The following is a 16,683-nucleotide window of genomic DNA, read 5'->3' as shown; positions in this document are numbered from 1 at the left end:
AACTTTTTTCCAAAGTAAACTTCAGTGCATATTGATTTTTTCATTAATATATGTTTCATTTGGAAATAGGATACTACACATAGTAAGTGTTCATGATAAATGGTAATTAGAGGGTAAACAAAGGGAGCACAATAGTGTGGATAGCTGCATATATGTGGTGGGTGTATAAGCATAAACCTCTTGTTGGACTCATGCCACTGACTAGTTTCTTTTAAGAATGAGGTCTAATTGAAATATCAAGAAATAGTTCATGTGTCGCATAACTCAGTTTGGGCTCAGTAAGTGAACACAAGGAATGTATCAAACTAGGGTTCCCACACGGACCATGGCATATGGTAGCTCTTTGCCACTTCCACTTACATATGGCTTTTATTTTCTAGGTTACAATGAACCTGGTCCAGATGTACCTCCTACAAGTATGTGTCGGTATCACTAAGCATTTTGGTCTATGTATGTCCCTGTGTGCACAAAGAAAAAAGCATCCTTCAGAATAAAACAGTCTTCCAAGAGAGACTAATGTCTTAGGGGATAAATAATGCTGAATCTTTGGGCTCCTTTTTAGACCGTCATACCTAACATCAGATCTCTGAATTTTTCACACACTTTAGGTTAAAAAAAGAAATTTAAACAAGAGTTAAAATACAGAGGTCAAATGTGACTGTGTAGTTTATCTCTTCTATTAACAAATCCTACTGTGGCACCAGTAGGGGCTTCACTCTCAAGTTCTAAATTATGTTCACTACTTAAGTCTTTTGGGATTTAAAAAAAATACTTTTTTAAAATCAGTAACCTGTTCACCTATCTTTTCAACTATCTACTCTCATTTTCTCTAACCATTTTTCTTTTCTGATACCACATTTCGATCCACACATCCACCCATTTATCTATCTACACACATTTTATTGTTTATCATCTAATAATCTTTTCATTTATTCTGTTTTTATATCTAGTCATCCAATTATCCATTCATTTCTCCTATTCTTTATTATTTGACCTTTATTTCTTTTGTCCATCTGTACAAACATCTTCACACTCATCTGTATACTAAAAATAAACAGACACACACACACACACACACACACACACACACACCCCATTCTTCCACATAACTACACATCTTTTGTCCAAAGATTGTTTGACACTTGTTTCCCCTGTATTCCTTTCATTACATGTCTATATGCTTCTCCAGACACCCTGTAAACAACCTAACTGTTCATTTTCCTATCTGTACATCCATTCTTCTATATTCCCATCACATGTTTACATCCTACTGTGTCCAGTTATCTGCCTATGAACATGCTCTTTTATTTACTTGCACTTATTTCCTCTGTTTTGCTTCATCTCTTCAGACTGTTTTTATTTTTCTTGAGTTCTGCTTTGACCTATCATTTATTCATTTTTCTTTACAGTCACACCCTTTCTAGTCTGCATTTACATTCACCTCTTCTTTTTGATAGTCACTCTCCTTTCACCACTCTCACTATCTTATTCATTTAATTCATAACATTTTCATAATCTTCCAATCATATGATTGTTATTTCCTTGGTCTGAATTGTACCAATGCTGTAAGGCTTGCCCTGTCAGAGAGCTTTGCCCATGCCTGATGCTATGCCTTTTCTACAGCTCCAGAGCCAGCCACCACCATTTTACCCTCCTCAACATCATCTCTGCAACCAGAGTCCAACACAGGTATCTGAGAAATCCTTTTACTTATACTTGATAAGAACCCTTTGTCCCAGTATTCCAACAGTTGTCATGTAAGAGCTAGGAAGCTTAAGATGTGAAAAGCCGTGTCAGGTTCATCACTATAAGCACAAAGGTCAAAGTAGCAATTGAATTAGATGCCTGCTATCATGCAACCAGCATGTTTGTGAGGGAGACAGATGTTAAGAATACAATGAGGGGATTTCAGAGAGAGATTCAGCTGGCCTAAGTTATAGGATGGATTTATGGCAAAAATGTCCCCTGTACTGGTTCTCACTGGATGAGTAAGAAAGTGTGGGTGGAAGGTAAATTAACTCAGCAATGACTACTGTCAGAAACAGTGTGTGCAAGCAGATAATTGATTGGACCTTGGTTAGCATTAAGAATTAGATTCATCAGAGAAAGTGTAGACAATGAAGGCAGAAGGTCATAAAAAACAGATCAGTGGGTAAAGTATCTGGCACACAAACATGAAGATTCAGTACCCATTTGTTTAATAGTAATGACAGATTATATCATAGAGGGCATGATCTGGTCAGAACATTATTCTAGTCTTGTCCCAAGTAAACACTTAGTTGTAGGTATGTACCCTTTTGTCATCTTCCAGCTATGTGGCACAACCTGGAAACCTTCACAATCAACTTCACGATCTCCAACGTTCCATATTCAGCAGACATGATCAGTGGCTCAGCCATGTTCAATTCCACTGAGAATGTCTTACAACACCTGGTGAGACATTCATCCTGAACCTATCTTCCTGCTGGGATTGAGTTCATCTTCATTCTCCACTCAATTGTTTACTCTATTTGCTCCTCTTTCATCCATAGCTTGGACCCTTGTTCCAAAATGACTCCTTCAACTCAAGTTGCAGACTGACCTCCCTCAGGTGATTCCACTTTCACATAATTGACCAAGAATAAATTTCCTTTCTTTTGGTCTCCTATCATTTTTCCTTCCTTGAGGTTTCCATCTACATTAGGACATCTGCTAAATCTCTATACCTTTCTCTTTAAGGCCTGAGAAGAATGGAACATCCACAGGTGTGGTTACCACCTGCACCTACCAGCATGACCCTGGACAGGCTGGAATGGACACACAGGGTCTGTACTCAGAACTTAGCCATCTGAGCCATGGATTCACCCAGATGGGAAACTATACACTGGAGGCACATAGCCTCTATGTGAATGGTGAGTGTGGTCTATGGTTTGCTATTTTGTGCCCTTAGGCATCCTCTAATTTCTTTATACTCCCACATGTTCCTGGTAATCTTCGTGTAACCCAGCTTTTTCCACATTTTTTATTTTGGTTCAAATGACTGAATTAGCCCATACAAAAAACATAGCAAGGTAAGGTAGTCTATCATTCTATGGAAAATATCAAGGAGGAGAGTCATCTAAATGCTGATCTTCAGCTCATTAACTGTTCATTCATCTGGAAATCTGGGACATAGGACAATGCTGTCCAATCTTAGGGGATATTATCCCTCATGAGCTAATCTAATCTATGAACTCCTTCATCATCACCCTCATATAGTCTGTTTCCTTGGTAATACAAAATTGTCAAATTGACCTTTCATAGTAACCACTATACCTCATGAAGTGTGCACAGTATCTTAGATCTTCATTACTGCTTTTCAACAAATGAAGAACTTAAAGTACCAGGTATGAAAGAGGCCAGCATAAACTTAGAAGAAGGGAATTTTTTGGCTGATCTCAGTCTTGGTGTCCTTAGTTTATATCTCATCCTTTTCTTTTGGCCACTGAAGAAACCTATGTACGGTTTCCCTATTTAAAATGCACAATTTATGTGTCTAGTTTTGTTGTCCAGTGAGCATTTACCAAAAATCAACTAAGAGACAAACATTATTCCTGCCACCACAGATGAATTAATTTCATTTGCACTTCACCCAAATGTATCCTATAGTGAATCACAACATATTTTATTCAGTACAATTATTCTTCAAATTTAAGTGGAGAAGACAAATAACAAACAACAATTTTGTGTGTGTGTGTGGGGGTGTATGTGTATATGAGTGTGTGTGTGTGGGTGTATGTGTGTGTGAGTGTGTGTGTGGATAATGGCATAGATGAGACTATATTTTTGAAGATTTAGGAATGAATATGAATTTAATGAGAGGTTCTTTCCAGGAACATGCTAGAGAGCTGGTAGGCACTTATGCTTTACTTTTGTATTTTTAGGTTATCATGTTCTTGGTCCAGACATTCTTACTACGAGTAAGTATCAAATCATGCTAATTTGACCTTGGTCCAAGGTTTCCTCCTCATTTACAAAGAAGCTTCCCTAAACACAATACAATCTCCTGTATGCAGTCAAGGTCTTAGTAACAGTAAAATCAGCCTTGCACTTCTGAATTCTTCATACTGCTTCAGTTTAGAGGAAGAAAGTTGAATAAGTTAATGTTATGTATAAAAGGATCATATCAGATAGTGATTTACTTCTTTTATTTTTGAGATTATAATTTAATTACATTTCCCCTTCCCTTTCCTCTCACTATAAAACTCCCTTGCTCTCTTTCACATTCATGGCTTCCTTTTTCATTAATTGGTGTTGCTTTAATATATGTTTATGCGTGTGTATACATATTACATATATATATATATGTATATTATATATATATTCCTAAATATAATTTGCTCAATCTTCATAATGTTACTTGTATCTATGTTTGCAGAACTGTTCTATATCAGATAAACTACTGGTATGCTCATCCCTGGGAAAGACTATTTCTCTCACTCTCATCATTCCTTTTGTCTATAATTCTTGGTGTAGAATTGAGGTCTCATGGGCTTTTCCTCATTTTCTGTGGCATGTCTATTTCTGTTGTCCCAGTATAGCTCATATCTATGCAGTAATGTATATGGATGTAGCTTCTGGCATTACTGGAATAGACAGTCTCATGGCAAACTCCCTAATTCTCTGTCTCTTACAAACTTTCCTCCTGACTCTTCGGAAACATTCCTAGACCCTCAAGTATAGAAGTTGTCTTATTAATATACCCCCTGTCATGATATACCCACAATGATTCACTACTCTGCATTTTGATTGGTTGTGGTTTTCTGTAATGTTCCCTGTCTATTACAAAGAGAAGCTTCCATGATGAGTAAGGACTACACTTTAAAGAGCAATTCTTTAGTTTATGTCCACTATAACTCATACTATTATAGTCTTAGCAGGGAATTCATTGTCAAGTTATGACCTTTCATTGCTACTTAGATTGTTTTGCTAACAGGTTACATTGCTTTATTCCATAAGCCAATCACATACTTTTTTCTGCAACCATTCTTTTATTTTCATAATTCATCTTATGACACCTAATTTGCAACCAATGTACTAATTTTCTTTTAAATTTGTTATTTAATTTTCATTTTCATTCTTCCTCTATTTTCTGCCTTTGCACATACTTTCCTTCTGTCTGTGATCAAACCTGCATGCATTCACAATATTGCTCTTTCTTTGTTCATTCATCATTTACTCCATCCATTCATTTACTTACATGTATATATATTTAATAACATAAACACATATCCATATACTCTCCTACTTTCTTACCAATCTATAAATAGGTTAAACCATCTAAATGCCCATTTATTATTCTTTATATATATATACATATATATATATATATACACGTATACTGACCTACTTATTTATTTTCAGTTCTCTAACCTGAATGTCCTTTCTTTCTCCTATCTACCCACATATCTATGTATCCACCTCTACATCCACCTACCCACATATTCATTCATTTCTCACCATGCATCCATCCACCCACTTCATTCTTAATTTAATATACTAATTCATCTATGTACTCACCACCCATACAACTGCCCATTCATGTACCTGTTCACTCCTCCAGTTATCATATCCATTCATATATTTTTGCTGCATCCCATAGCTCCCATTTCTAATGTTCTATTCTTGTTGAAATATGTTTGGAGTCATTTATCATCAATTTATCACTTCCTTTTTGGGTTTCAAAGTGATGACTGCTCACAATTTCCACTGCCTTGAATACATTTTATTCATACATTTAATTATTCCTTCAATCACATAATCACTCTTATTTATAGTCTACTTGTAAATTGATGGTCTAGTTTGAGTCACTATTATAAGAACATCCCTTGACTGTATAGTGGCTCTGTTTATCACTGATGACTGCCTTTTTCACAGCTCCTGAGCCAAGCACCACCATCCTCCCTTTTACACTGACATCTATGCAGCCAGAATCCACCACAGGTATTTCTGGAAGTATCTCCCTATACTTTATGTAAAGTTCTGTCTCACACATTGTCCATTATTTGACTTACATGAATCCTGACACCCTAGGATGCAAATATTGAGTGCCAGGATTATTATTAAAATCACGAAGATTGGGTCAGCATTTCAATCAGATACCTGACCTCAGGCAGCTCCCAGCCTTCTGAGATGAACAGACCTTGAAAATTCATTGAGAGTTTCTTGTGAACTAAGAGAGACCTGACCCAATCAATAGAAGTGAGTGTAGAGGCCTTCTATAGAAGTTCAGCCTGAACCAAATCTCCTATGATACATAAAAATAATAGATAAATTGTCCTAATTTGATACCATGAAGGAAGAGTCCAACAGTTTGGACACCTTGGCCATCAAGGGTAAATAAGAAACTGGAGAAATTTAGTTTCCTTGAAGCATGAAGCCTAGCACTCAGTAATGACTCTCCATGTCCACCCCAGATCAAGAGGACACAGAATTGATAAGGTACTAAAGCTGAATTATAAAAAAATTCACTATAAAGGAGACTTGAATGTCAAGTCAAGAAAGCTTAACTTGACACTGAAACTCCAAAGAAAGCTATAGATTTTAAGAGCACTAGTGATATCCTAGGGGACTTTTCACTTCAGAAATACTTTCCTGGTATTTATCATACAAATATCCACATAGACAGGATATAAAATTAGTGCAGGTTAAAAGTCTAGAAATTAGAAGATATGACCTAATCTGTTGTAGTGAAGGAGATAGCACATGTGAGGAGCATTCAGAAAAGGGAATTGGTGTGACATGGGAAGAATATATTCAGTTCTGACCTAGATGTGTACAGTGACAGGTGGTGGTATACTAGGGACATAACTTGGTGAGTATTAGAATCTAGTGTAATATGTGACAAACTCTGTTATAGAAAACTTTCCTTCTTTCTTCCTATAGCTAGAGAACACCATCTGGAGATCTTCACAATAAACTTCACCATCTCTAATCTTCCATATTCGGCAGACATGGACTATAGCTCAGCCTTGTTCAACTCTACTGAGAGTACTCTGCAGCACATGGTAAGACTCTCATTCTGGAAACTCCTTGTGAGACTAACTTTATGTACATCCTTCATTCAACTCGTTTCTCTTTCTCCTTCCTCCATAGCTTAGACCCTTGTTCCAGAATATCTCCTTCAACTCCAGCTGCAAACTGGCCTCCCTAAGGTGAGGCTACTTCCTTGTCATTTTGTTTGAAGCAATATCCCTTTGTTAACTTTTTGGCTGTTTCCTTTTTCCTTGGGACTCTCTTCCACATTAGGATATTCCTAGAGTCTCTACATTATTATTTTTAGGCCTAGGAAGAACCAAAACTCAACTCGTGTGAACATTATTTGCTCCTACCAAAATGATTCTGCACATCCTGCACTGCACATACAGGAGCTGTATTCAGAGCTGAGCCATCTGACCCATGGATTCACTCAACTGGGGAACTACACATTGGATAAAGACAGTCTCTATGTGAATGAAGACAGTCTCTATGTGAATGGTGAGCACAGTCTGCATTTTTCTTTTCTTTTTTTATTTTATTTTATTTTATTTTATTTTTTGGTTCTTTTTTTCGGAGCTGGGGACCGAACCCAGGGCCTTGTGCTTCCTAGGTAAGTGCTCTACCACTGAGCTAAATCCCCAGCCCCCTTCTTTTTTTTATTAACTTGAGTATTTCTTATATACATTTCGAGTGTTATTCCCTTTCCCGGTTTCAGTCTGCATTTTTCTATGGGATGTATTCAGTCATTCTTAATTTTTTTCTACTCTTTCAAAGTCAGTGATCTTTTTCTAGACCAGAAGCATCCATGTTTTTAAAGTCCTCATTCAAAAATTTTAGAAGCACCCATGAATAGCATGGCAGGGAAGTACGTTTAGCTGGTTACATTGTGCCCCAAGTCAGGAAGAAGATGGATATAAACATTGGTCATTGTCTTGCTTTCCATTTCTTGTAGAGTTCAAGAACAACATCCACAGGATAGAGGTACCAGGAATTAGGGTGGAGCTATACTCTATATTTAAACCAATCTCCAAAACTCCATAAAAGAATTCTTATAGCCTTGTGTCCTTGGTGATTCATTGTGTTGTCAGGTCACAATCAGTATTCACCACTGTTTACCATGATGTTTACTCTCATTTTAACAGAGAAACTAACGCATGTGTTGGTAAAAGGACCTGCCCTATCTAACATGAGTTTATCTGGATTTGAGTTCTAATGTTTCAAGTCCTTTAACTTGGCTATTGCAAGGATTCATGTAGGATTTTTCCTCTCCAATAACTTACACATTTTTAAATTCACTACTCTATTTTTCACTCAGTGATTTATGGTTTCTATTGCTATTATGAAACACCAATACCAAAAAGCAAGTTGGGGAAGGAAAGACTTATTCAGCTTACATTACCACAGCATTGTTCTTCACTGAAGGAAGTCAGAACAAAAAGTCAAAAATGCAAGGATCTTAGAAACAGGAGCTGATGCAGTGTCCATGGAGGGGTGCTTCTTTTTGGTTTGCTTTCTTTTCCTTGCTCAGCCTCTTTCTTATAGAACAAGAGCAGGGATGTCACAACCCATAATGGGCAGGGCACTCCTTCATCTATTACTAATTAAGAAAATGCCTTACACCCAAATATTATGTGCCAGGAGTCTGCCCAGGACTGGGTCCTTTCTGGAAGGTAGCCAAATGGGCAGAGTGCTGGTGGTGGTGGGAGAGGGGGCAAAACTTGTTTTTGTGCATGTAAAGATTGCATACTATTAATATTTACTCTCTTTGCTTCTAAGTTATATAGGGGCCAAAGTGAATGGTTTTGGTTAGCAGAAGGAGATTAGGTAAAGGATTTATTGTTAGTGCTCCTTTTTCTATCCAGGAAGCTAGAAGTCCTTCACTGGCCTGCATGTTTGACCCTTTGTGAAGCAGAGAGGAAGGAAAGGAAAAGAATTAAGATTCTTTACATGGGAAAATTTCCACAGATATGTATATATTCATACATTGACACTCTGGCCAGGCTTGGCCATTTTTCTCAATCAACATGCATGCTTACATATATACAATTATACCTACATGTGTAAATGTAAACAAAAAGATATACACATATATACTTTTGGATGAATGGATGGGGTAGAGCCACCCAAGCCATCAAACCATACTATACCATCTTTTTTCTATTCTCTACACTTTTTATAGACAAACCTTCTTAGAAAATTACCTACAGATAAAATGGTATGAAAAATGGGAGTTACAAAAGGATGTTAATATTAAATTCAATGTAGTGTTTAATCCTTTATGCTGTATACCTGCAGCTTTACTCTTGGATCTGAATGTTTTTCCTTGAACACAAATTTATCCCAAGCCTATATCCCATTTTAGTATAATTTTGAAAGCTTGTTGTATTTTTTATTATTCAGCCTTTACTTACTATTATGAGAAGTGGCACATCCTGTTCTTAATTCTAACTTTATTACATCTTTCTATTAAAATACTAAAACCATCTCTTAAGACTTTCTTTCTAAGATCAAATCAAGAATTCTATAAAACCATCAATTCTGCTATACAACATTAATTCATGAAAGTTCATCTTTATGTTAATCTGTAGGAAATCTGATCAATGGGAGGAGTTAATGCCCAAGAATTTTTTAAATTAATTTAATAATGACAGGGAAAGCATATGAGCTGCAAGATCCAATCGTGAGATGAAGTCTCTTTGGGAATAATAAGTTATGTGTGCACTTTGTTCCAGTCGAAACTGTGGTGAAGCATGGAGTGCTTAGTTCATCTTTTTACTTTTCAAATGGAAATGCACTGTTACACATAATAACTTCCCATGTGTGAAATGAATATATAGAGAGTTGAAATGATGACTGCGTATGTGTATGCATATAAATATGGTGAGAATGATATGTAGAAATAGGGCATATGGACTCACTTAGTGGGGCACATAATAGGAGTTAGAGTAGGCTTAAACATCTACATTGTTTCCATATGGATTAATGCATGGTGTTGAGTTATGCATCACAAATTCCTTATGTTTGTTGTTGTTTTTGTTTTTCTAGGTTACAATGAAACTGGTACAAAAGAACCAACCATAAGTATGTATCAATTTAGCCTTACCTAGGTCTTGCTCCAAGTTTTTCTCCTCATTTTTAAAGGATGCATATCCTAAACATAGCCAGTACTCCAAGAGGGACAAAAGTCTCAGTGGAAGGAAGAAGCAGAGCTATTGACTTACTTTGGAACTGAAGCTCTAGTGTTGTATTTTTGAAATGTTTTTATCCTCTGGATCAAAAGAATTTTCAAATTTCCTATGGGGTTGCATAAGAAAACTGAATTAATGCAGACCGCAGTTATGCCACATAAAACAAATGCTACTATAAATATAGTAGAGGCTTCATTGTTAAGTAGCAAATTCTGTTGGGTACTAAGAATTTTGATAAAAATGTACCACTCGTTCAGCATCCTACTCCTCTGTCTTTTTGATTTCTCTCCTTTCATTTGCTAGTTATTCTTCCTCCAGAACCACATTTTTAGTCATTTATCCATCCAACCATTCATCCATTATCATATTTATTCTACTTTATTTCTTTATTTCTTCTATTATTCCTTTTATAGTCATTCTTCTAGCTCTTCACCAATCTGGAATTAATCTGCCCACTCATATTTTTATACTTCTCCCCATTTGCTATGTTGTGCTTTATCTCTTTGATATTCCCCTTCTTTGTTTCCCTGCCCATATAAACCATTTATACCTCCCCGCCCCCCGATAGTTCCCTACACTGGAACATTGAACCTCTTGTTTTTATTATTAGTTTTTTTTATTGGATATTTTTTATTTCAAATGTTGTACCCTTTCCTTATTTCCCATTCATAAACCTTCTATCCAATCACCCTTCCTCCTGCTTCAATGAGTGTTCCCCAATCGAACCACCCACCCCTACCTGCCTTCCTGCCCTGACATTTCCTTATACTGGGGCATTCAGCCTTGGCAGGACCAAGGGTTTCTCTTCCCGTTGGTGCCCAACAAGGCCATCCTCTGCTACATATGCAGCTGGAGCCATGGGTATGTCCATGTGTACATTTTGGACGGTGGTTTAATCCCTGAGAGCTCTGGTTGGTTGGTATTGGTGTTCTTACGGGGTTGCAAGCCCCTTCAGCTCCTTCAATCCTTTCTCTAACTCCTCCGTAGGAGACCCAGTTCTCATTTCAATAGTTGGATACCAGCATCCTTTGTAGTTGTCATTCTCTGGCAGACCCTCTCAGGAGACAGTCATATCAGGCTCCTGTCACCTTTCACTTCTTGGCATCAGCAATATTGTTCAGGTTTGGTGGCTGTGTATGGGAAGGATCACCAGGTGATGCAGTCTCTGGATGGCCTTTCCTACAGTCTCTGCTCCAAACGTTGTCTCTGTATTTCCTCCTGTGGATATTTTTGTTCCTCCTTCTAAGAAGGACTGAAGCATCTGCATTTTGGTCGTTGTTTTAACTGAACTTCATATGGTCTGTGGATAGTATCTTGGGTAATCATAGTGTTTGGACTAATATCCACTTATAAGTGAGTGTATATCATGTCTGTGTGTGGTTTTTTTTTTTTGTGTGTGTGTGTGTGTGTTTGGGTTACTTCATTCAGGATGATATTTTCTAATTCTATCCATTTACCGTGCATATGAATTTAATGGAGTCAATGTTGTAAATAGCTGAGTAGTACTCCACTGTGTAAATATACGACATTTTCCGTATCCATTCCTCTGTTGAAGGGCATCTGGGTTCTTTCCAGCTTATGGCTATTATAAATAAGGCTGCTATGAACATAGTGGAGCATGTATCCTTTTCTTTTGTGTATATACCCAGGAGAGGTATAACTGGTTTCTCAGGTAGTACTCTGTCCAATTTTCTGAGGAATCTCCAGGCTGATTTCCAGAGTCTTTGTACCAACTTCCAATCACACCAACAATGGAGGAAGTCCTCCTCTCTCTCCACATCCTCACCAGAATCTGTTGTCACATGAGTTTTATATCTTAGTCATTCTGACTGTTGTGAGGTGGAATCTCAGGGTTGTTTTAATTTGCATTTTCCTGATGACTAAGGATGTTGAACATTTCTTTAGGTGCTTCACAGCCACTTGATATACTCCATTGAGAATGTTTTGTTTAGCTCTGTACCCCATTTTTAATACGGGTACTGACTATTTGATTTTTTGGAGTCCAACTTCTCAAGTTCTTTGTATATATTGAGTATTAGCCCTCTATCTGGTGTAGTATTGGTAAAGACCTTTTCCAAATGTGTTGGTTGCCATTTTGTCCTATTGACAATGTCCTTTGCCTTACACAAACTTTGCAATTTTACAAGGTCCCATTTGTCAATTCTTGACCATAGAGCATAACCCACAGGTGTTGTGTTAAGGAAATTTTTACCTGTGAACATGGGGTAGTGGCCTGTCCCCACTTTCTCTTCCATTAGATTCAATGTAGCTGGTTTTATGTAGAGGTCCTTGATCTACTTGGGCTTGAACTTTGTAAAAGGCAATAAAAATGGATAAATTTGCACTCTTCTACATCCTGACTGCCAGTCGAAACAACACTATTTGTTGAAAATACTATGGTTTTTCCACTGGATGGTTTTTAGCTCCTTTGTCAAAGATCAAGTGACCATAGGTATGCAGGTTCATTTCTAGGTTTTCAGTTCTATTCCATTGATCTACCTGCCTGTCTCTGTACCAATACCATACAGTTTTTTTTTATCACTATTGCTTTGCAATAAATCTTGAGGTCAGGAATGGCGACTTCCCCCAAAATTTTTTTTATTGTTGAGAATAGTTTGTGCTCTCCTGGATTTTTGGTTATTCCAAATAAATTTGAAATTACTCTTTCTAACTCTATGAAGAATTGAGCTGGAATCTTGATGGGGATTGCATTAAATCTGTAGATTGCTTTCAATAAGAGGGCCATCTTTACTATATTAATCCGCCAATCCAAGAGCATGAGAGATCTTTCCATCCTCTGACATCTTCTTCAATTTCTTTCTTCAGAGACTTGAAGTTTATATATATATATATATATATATATATATATATATATATATATATATATATATACATACATACATATATATCATTCACTTTCTTGGTTAGAGTCACACCAAGGTACTTTATGTCATTTCTGACTACTGTGAAGTATGTCCTTTCCTTCATTTCTTTCTCAGACTCTTTAGCTTTTCAGTAGAGGAAGGCTATTGATGTGTTTGAATTAATTTTATAACCAGCCACTTTGCTGAAGTTGTTTATCAGCTTTAGAAGTTCTCTGGTTAAATTTTTGGGGTCACTTAAGTATAAAATCATATCATCTGCAAATAGTGATATTTTAACTTCTTCATTTCCAATGTGTATTCCTTTGACCTCCTTTTGTTTTCTAAATGTTCTGACTAGTACTTGGAATTCGATATTGAATAGGTAGGGAGAGAGTGGGCAGTCTTGTCTAGTCCCTGATGTTAGTGGGATTGCTTCAAGTTTCTCTCCATCTAATTTGATGTTGGCTACTGGTTTGCTGTATATTGCTTTTACTTTGTTTAGGTATGGGCCTTGAATTCTTGATCTCTCCAAGACTTTTATCATGCAGGGGTGCTAAATTTTGTCAAATGCTTCCTCAGCATCTAATGAGATGATCGTGAGGTTTTTCTTTCCCTTTGAGTTTGTTTACATAGTAGATTACATTAAGGAATTTCTGTATATTGAACCATCCTTGCATGCCTGGCGTGAAGCCTACTTGATCATGATAAATGATAATTGAGATGTGTTCTTGGAGTCACTTTGTGAGAAATTTATTGAGTATTTTTGCATTAACATTCTTGAGGGAAATTTGTCTGAGGTTCTCTTTTTTTGTTGGGTCTTTGTGTGGATCAGGCATAGGCATAATTGTGGTTTCATAGAATGAATTGGGCAGAGTTTCCTCTGTTTATATTTTGGGGCATAGTTCAAAGAGTATTGATATTAGGTCTGCCTTGAAAGTCTGATAGAATTCTGCATTAAACCTATCTGGTCCTTGACTTTTTTTTGGTTGACAAACTTTTAATAACTGCTTCTTTTCTTTAGGAGTTATAGAACTTTTCATATGATTCATCTGAATCTGATTCAACTTTTGTACCTGTTTTCTATCTATCTAGAAATTTCAGGTTTTCTAGTTTTGTGGAGTATGTAGGCTTTTGTAGTAGGATCTGATGAGTTTTTAAATTTCTTCAGTTTCTGTTGTTATGTCTTACTTTTCATTTCTGAGTTTCTCAATTTGGATACTGTCTCTGTGCTCTCTGATTATTCTGCCTAAGGGTTTATCATCTTGTTGATTTTCTCAAGGAACCTGCTCCTGGTTTTGTTGACTATTTGTACAGTTTATTTGTTTCTATTTGGTTGATTTCAGTCTTGAGTTTTATTTCCTGCTGTCTATTCCTCCTGGTTGTATTTGCTTCTTTGTGTTCTAGAGCTTTCAGGTGTGCTGTCAAGGTGCTAGTGTATGCTCTTTCCAGTTTCTTTATGGAGGCACTCAGAGCTATGAGTTTTCCACTTAGCACTGCTTTCATTGTGTTCCATAAGTTGGGGTTTGTTGTGACTCCATTTTCATTAAATTCTAAACAGTCTTTAATTTTTTTCTTAATTTCTTCTTCGACGAAGTTATCATTCAGTAGAGCATTGTTCAGCTTCCATGTGTATGTGGCTTCTGTTTTTGTTGTTATTGAACACTTAGATGATGATCTGATAGGATGCATGGGATAATTGCAGTCTTCTTGTTTCTGCTGAGGCCTGTTTGGTGACCAATTTTATGGTCAATTTTGGAGAAGGTAGCATTAGGTGCTGAGAAGAAGGTATATATTTTTTTGTTTTAGAATGAAATGCTCTATGCATATCTGTTAAATCCACTTCTGATGGTTTCTCTGTGTCTCTGTTTAGTTTCTGTTTCCATGATCTGTCTATTGCTGAGAATGGGCTGTTGACATCTCCGACTATTATTATGTGAGGTGTTATGTGTGCTTTGATCTTTAGTAAAATTTCTTTTACGAATGTGGGTGCCCTTGCATTTGGAGCAGAGGTGTTCAGAATTGAATGCTCATCTTGGTAGATTTTTCCTTTGATGAGTACAAAGTGATCTTTATTGTCTTTTTTGAAGTCTATTTTATTTGCTACTAGAATGGACACTCCTGCTTATTTCTTGGAACCCATTGCTTGGAAAATTGTTTTCCAGCCTTTTACTCTGAGGTAGTTTCTACCTTCGTCACTGAGGTGAGTTTCCTGTAAGCAAAATGCTGGGTCATCTATATGTATCCAGTCAGTTAGTCTATGTCTTTTTATTGTGGAATTGAGTCCATTGATGTTAAGAGATAATAATTAAAAGTGGTTGTTTCTTTCTGTTATTTTCATTGTTAGAGGTGGAGTTATGTTTGTGTAGCTATTTTTTTTTTGGGCTTCTTGCAAAAAGATTACCTTCTTGATTTTTCTAGGGTGTAGCTTCCCTCCATGTGTTGGAGTTTTCCATCTATTATCTTTGTAGGGCTGGATTTGTTTGAAGATATTGTATAAATTTGGTTTTGTCATGGAATATCTTGGTTTCTATATCTATGTTAATTGAGAGTTTTTCTGAATATAGTAAACTGAGCTGGCATTTGTGTTTTCCTGGGGTCTGTATGACATCTGCCCAGAATCTTCTGGTTCTCATAGTCTCTGTTGAGATGTCTGGTATAATTCTGATAGTTCTGCCTTTATATACTACTTGACATTTTTCCTTTACTGCTTCTAATATTCTTTCTTTGTATTGTGCATTTGATGTTTTGATTATTATTTGACAGAAGGAGTTTCCTTTCTGATCCAGTCTATTTGGAATTCTGTAGGCTTCTTGTATATTAATAGTTATCTCTTCAGGTTAGGGAAGTTTTCTTCTATAATTTTGTTGAAGATTTTACTGGCCCTTTAAGTTGAGAATCTTCGTTCTCTTCTTTACTCCTTATCCTCACATTTGGTCTTCTCATTGGGTCCAGCATTTCCTGGATGTTTTGGGTCAGGAGTTTTTTGCATTTTGCATTTTCTTCAACTGTCTTGTCAGTGTTTTCTATGGTATCTTCTGCACCTGAGAGTCTCTCTTTTATCTCTTGTACTCTGTTGGCAATGCTTCTATGTCTCCAGGTATCCTTCCTATGTTATCTATATCCAAAGTTGTCTATCTTTATGATTTCTTTATTGTTTCTATTTCCAATTTTAGTTCCAGGGTATCCAGGATTTGCTGTAGTGGGAGAACTGGATACTGATAATGTCAAGTATCCTTGATTTCTGTTGCTTATGTTCTTATGTTTTCCTTTCTTTATCTGGTCATCTCTAGTGTTAGTTGTCTCTGGATGCAGCCTGTTCCTCCTATGATCCTGGTTGTGTCAGAATTCCTCAGAGTCTAGCTGTCTATGTGACCCTATGATTCTGGGATCCCGTGATCCTAAGATCCTGGTTGTGTCTGATCTCCTGGAATTTGAGCTTCTTCTGTGATCCTGAGATCCTAGGCATTTCAGAGCACCTCTGATCCTGTATTTGTTAGAGCATCTAGGAGTACGGCTACCTCTGGTTGTTGTGGGAATGGGTGCAGTGCCTGTTTATAAGTTCTGCTAAGGGCACTGGTTCAGACTGGAAGGGACCCGTGCCCCTGACTGGAGAACGGTACTGCATCCTTGGATCC

The 16,683-nt window shown here is 36.9% G+C and overlaps 1 protein-coding gene across 1 annotated transcript in view; it reads left to right on the top strand.

The window, feature by feature from the left end:
• Muc16 (mucin 16, cell surface associated) overlaps positions 1-16,683 on the top strand; it is a 203,053-nt gene that overhangs the window by 145,163 nt on the left and 41,207 nt on the right. The window contains 11 exon segments of the mRNA NM_001428753.1: positions 381-416; positions 1,624-1,689; positions 2,312-2,433; positions 2,532-2,590; positions 2,719-2,891; positions 3,903-3,938; positions 5,896-5,961; positions 6,904-7,025; positions 7,114-7,172; positions 7,301-7,494; positions 10,042-10,077. Of these exon segments, the coding sequence (NP_001415682.1) occupies positions 381-416; positions 1,624-1,689; positions 2,312-2,433; positions 2,532-2,590; positions 2,719-2,891; positions 3,903-3,938; positions 5,896-5,961; positions 6,904-7,025; positions 7,114-7,172; positions 7,301-7,494; positions 10,042-10,077 (969 nt within the window).

The sequence above is a fragment of the Rattus norvegicus genome, chromosome 8 (assembly GCF_021556685.1).
Source record: "Rattus norvegicus strain SHRSP/BbbUtx chromosome 8, alternate assembly SHRSP_T2T, whole genome shotgun sequence".
Taxonomy (NCBI): domain Eukaryota; kingdom Metazoa; phylum Chordata; class Mammalia; order Rodentia; family Muridae; genus Rattus; species Rattus norvegicus.
This window is presented reverse-complemented; position numbering and strand designations above follow the sequence as displayed.